Below are 2171 nucleotides of genomic sequence, written 5' to 3'. Positions count from 1 at the left end.
GTCTTTAGGCTCATAGAAAGATGGAACATGATCTACAAGTACCCATTGACTGTTACCCCTTTCATATTGTTGAATCTTTAAGAAGACTCAAAAACAAACACTATATGTCCTCATTTAATCGAGAAACTGGTGAAAGCCCACACATAGGCTTCATTGTCCAATGGGTTAATTGTGTTTTAAGTTAGACTTTGATTAATAAGGATCAACTTACACAAGCTTTGCCCCATATAACTCTTATGATCCTTGATACTGGCAAAATGTTCTAGAATGTTTCCATTGTTTTGAGTTAATTTATTTGGAGTGGATGATGCCCTTGAGATGCAATCCCTGAATTACCTTATTATTTTTTTAAATTTTAGATAATTGGAAAAAATATATGAGATCTCATAGGCTTAAAAAAAATTAGTTTACTTAAGAGTCTTTTGGGGCCAAGCCAGACTTTCAGGTCAGTAGAAAGTTGTGTTAAAACAGTCAGAAAGTAAAGTTAGGATGTATTATTTTTCTCTTTAATAAAGGCAGGTTGTTAAATTATAATATGGAACGGTTTTGTATTACCATATATCTTTAAGAAATTAGCATATTAGGAAAATAATATTTACACTATGCATCTTTGCTTTTCACACGGGATATTGTTCATGTAGTCAGAGAAATCTGAACTAGGAATTTTAGAAGGTGGGATCAGAACTTTTGTCCATGTTCTGCCTGGAACTAGTTATAGACCAAATTAATGGGTTTTTTTATGCATTTTTTACTTGAGAATTGGGAAAATTAGTAATTTCCTGTGGAACAAAACTTAATTATTTTTAATATACTTTCCATTTAAAATAAGAAAATGGGTATAAATTGTTATGTTTATTTTTACATCTGAGATCTCATTCTAAGTGAAAATATTTTGAAAATTTCATTATATAGTGAGCAGATATACAGAAATCACATTAAAAATAGACATTCTGGGGCACCTGGGTGGCTCAGTGGGTTAAGTACTGGGATCGAGTCCCGCATCAGGCACTCTGCTCAGCAAAGGAGCCTGCTTCCTCCTCTCTCTGTCTGCCTGCCTCTCTGTGTACTTGTGATCTTTTTCTGTCAAATAAATAAATAAAATCTTTAAAAAATAATAAAAATTAAAAAAAATAAAAATAGACATTCTGACAGTTTTTTAAGAGGAAAAAACCAGACAATGAAGAGAAGCCCATTCATACTTATTCAAATCACGTCCTCAATTTCATGAACATTTTAAAAGCCTGGTTTCTACTGATGATAGCTTTCTTCAGGGCATCTTTCACTTCCTTGTTCCTGAGACTGTAGATTAAGGGGTTCAACATGGGAATGATCACTGTGTAGAAGACAGAGGCCATTTTGTCTGTGTCTAGGGAATGGTTTGAGCTTGGCTGTAAGTACATAAAGATGAGGGTCCCATAGAATATGGTGACAGCTAGCACATGAGAGCCACATGTGGAGAAAGCCTTGCGCCTGCCCTCAGCTGAACGCATCCTCAGGATGGCAGAAATAATAAACACGTAGGAGATAAAGACAACTAGAAGGGAAGAAATGAACATGATCCCAGCACAGGCAAAGATCCAAAGCTGTTTGGAGTGAGTGTCTGAGCAGGTTAGCCTGAGGAGAGGCATGTCATCACAATAGAAATGATTGATGATATTGGAGTGACAGTAGGAGAGACGAAAGGTAAGGATGGTATGAAACAGTGCAACCAGAAAGCTATAGCTGTAGGGGATGGCCACAAGCTGAATGCAGATTCCTGGGGACATTACAACCATGTAGAGGAGAGGATTACAAATGGCCACATATCGGTCATAGGCCATGGAAGCCAGCAGCAAGCACTCAGCAGTCATGAAGGTCAGGAAACAGCCTAACTGAGCAGCGCATGCATTGAAGGAGATAACATTTTGTTTGTATAAGAAATTTCCAAGCATTTTGGGTGTAATGACAGAAGAGTAACAGAAATCAACAAAAGCTAGGTTGCTAAGAAAGAAGTACATTGGTGTGTTGAGTCTTGAGTCTGTTCTAATGACTAGGATCAAACCTAGGTTGCCTACTACTGTGAAAAGATAGATAGATAAGAAAACCACAAAGAGTGGCATCTTCAACTCCTGTTGATCTGTGAGGCCCATGAGAATAAATTCTGTCACTTGGGTGCAGTTACTCTGGGCCAT

At 37.2% G+C, this 2171-nt stretch overlaps 1 protein-coding gene across 1 annotated transcript; it reads right to left on the bottom strand.

The window, feature by feature from the left end:
* Positions 1–1208: 1208 nt before the first annotated feature.
* LOC309841299 (olfactory receptor 8U9) lies at positions 1209–2171 on the bottom strand (the record flags this gene model as incomplete). Its single annotated transcript, XM_082684188.1, has 1 exon — positions 1209–2171. The coding sequence occupies one exon, from the start codon at positions 2169–2171 to the stop codon at positions 1209–1211; it is 963 nt and encodes a 320-aa protein (XP_082540314.1).

Source organism: Mustela nivalis (assembly GCF_964662115.1).
Source record: "Mustela nivalis genome assembly, chromosome: 9".
NCBI lineage: Eukaryota > Metazoa > Chordata > Mammalia > Carnivora > Mustelidae > Mustela > Mustela nivalis.
This window is presented reverse-complemented; position numbering and strand designations above follow the sequence as displayed.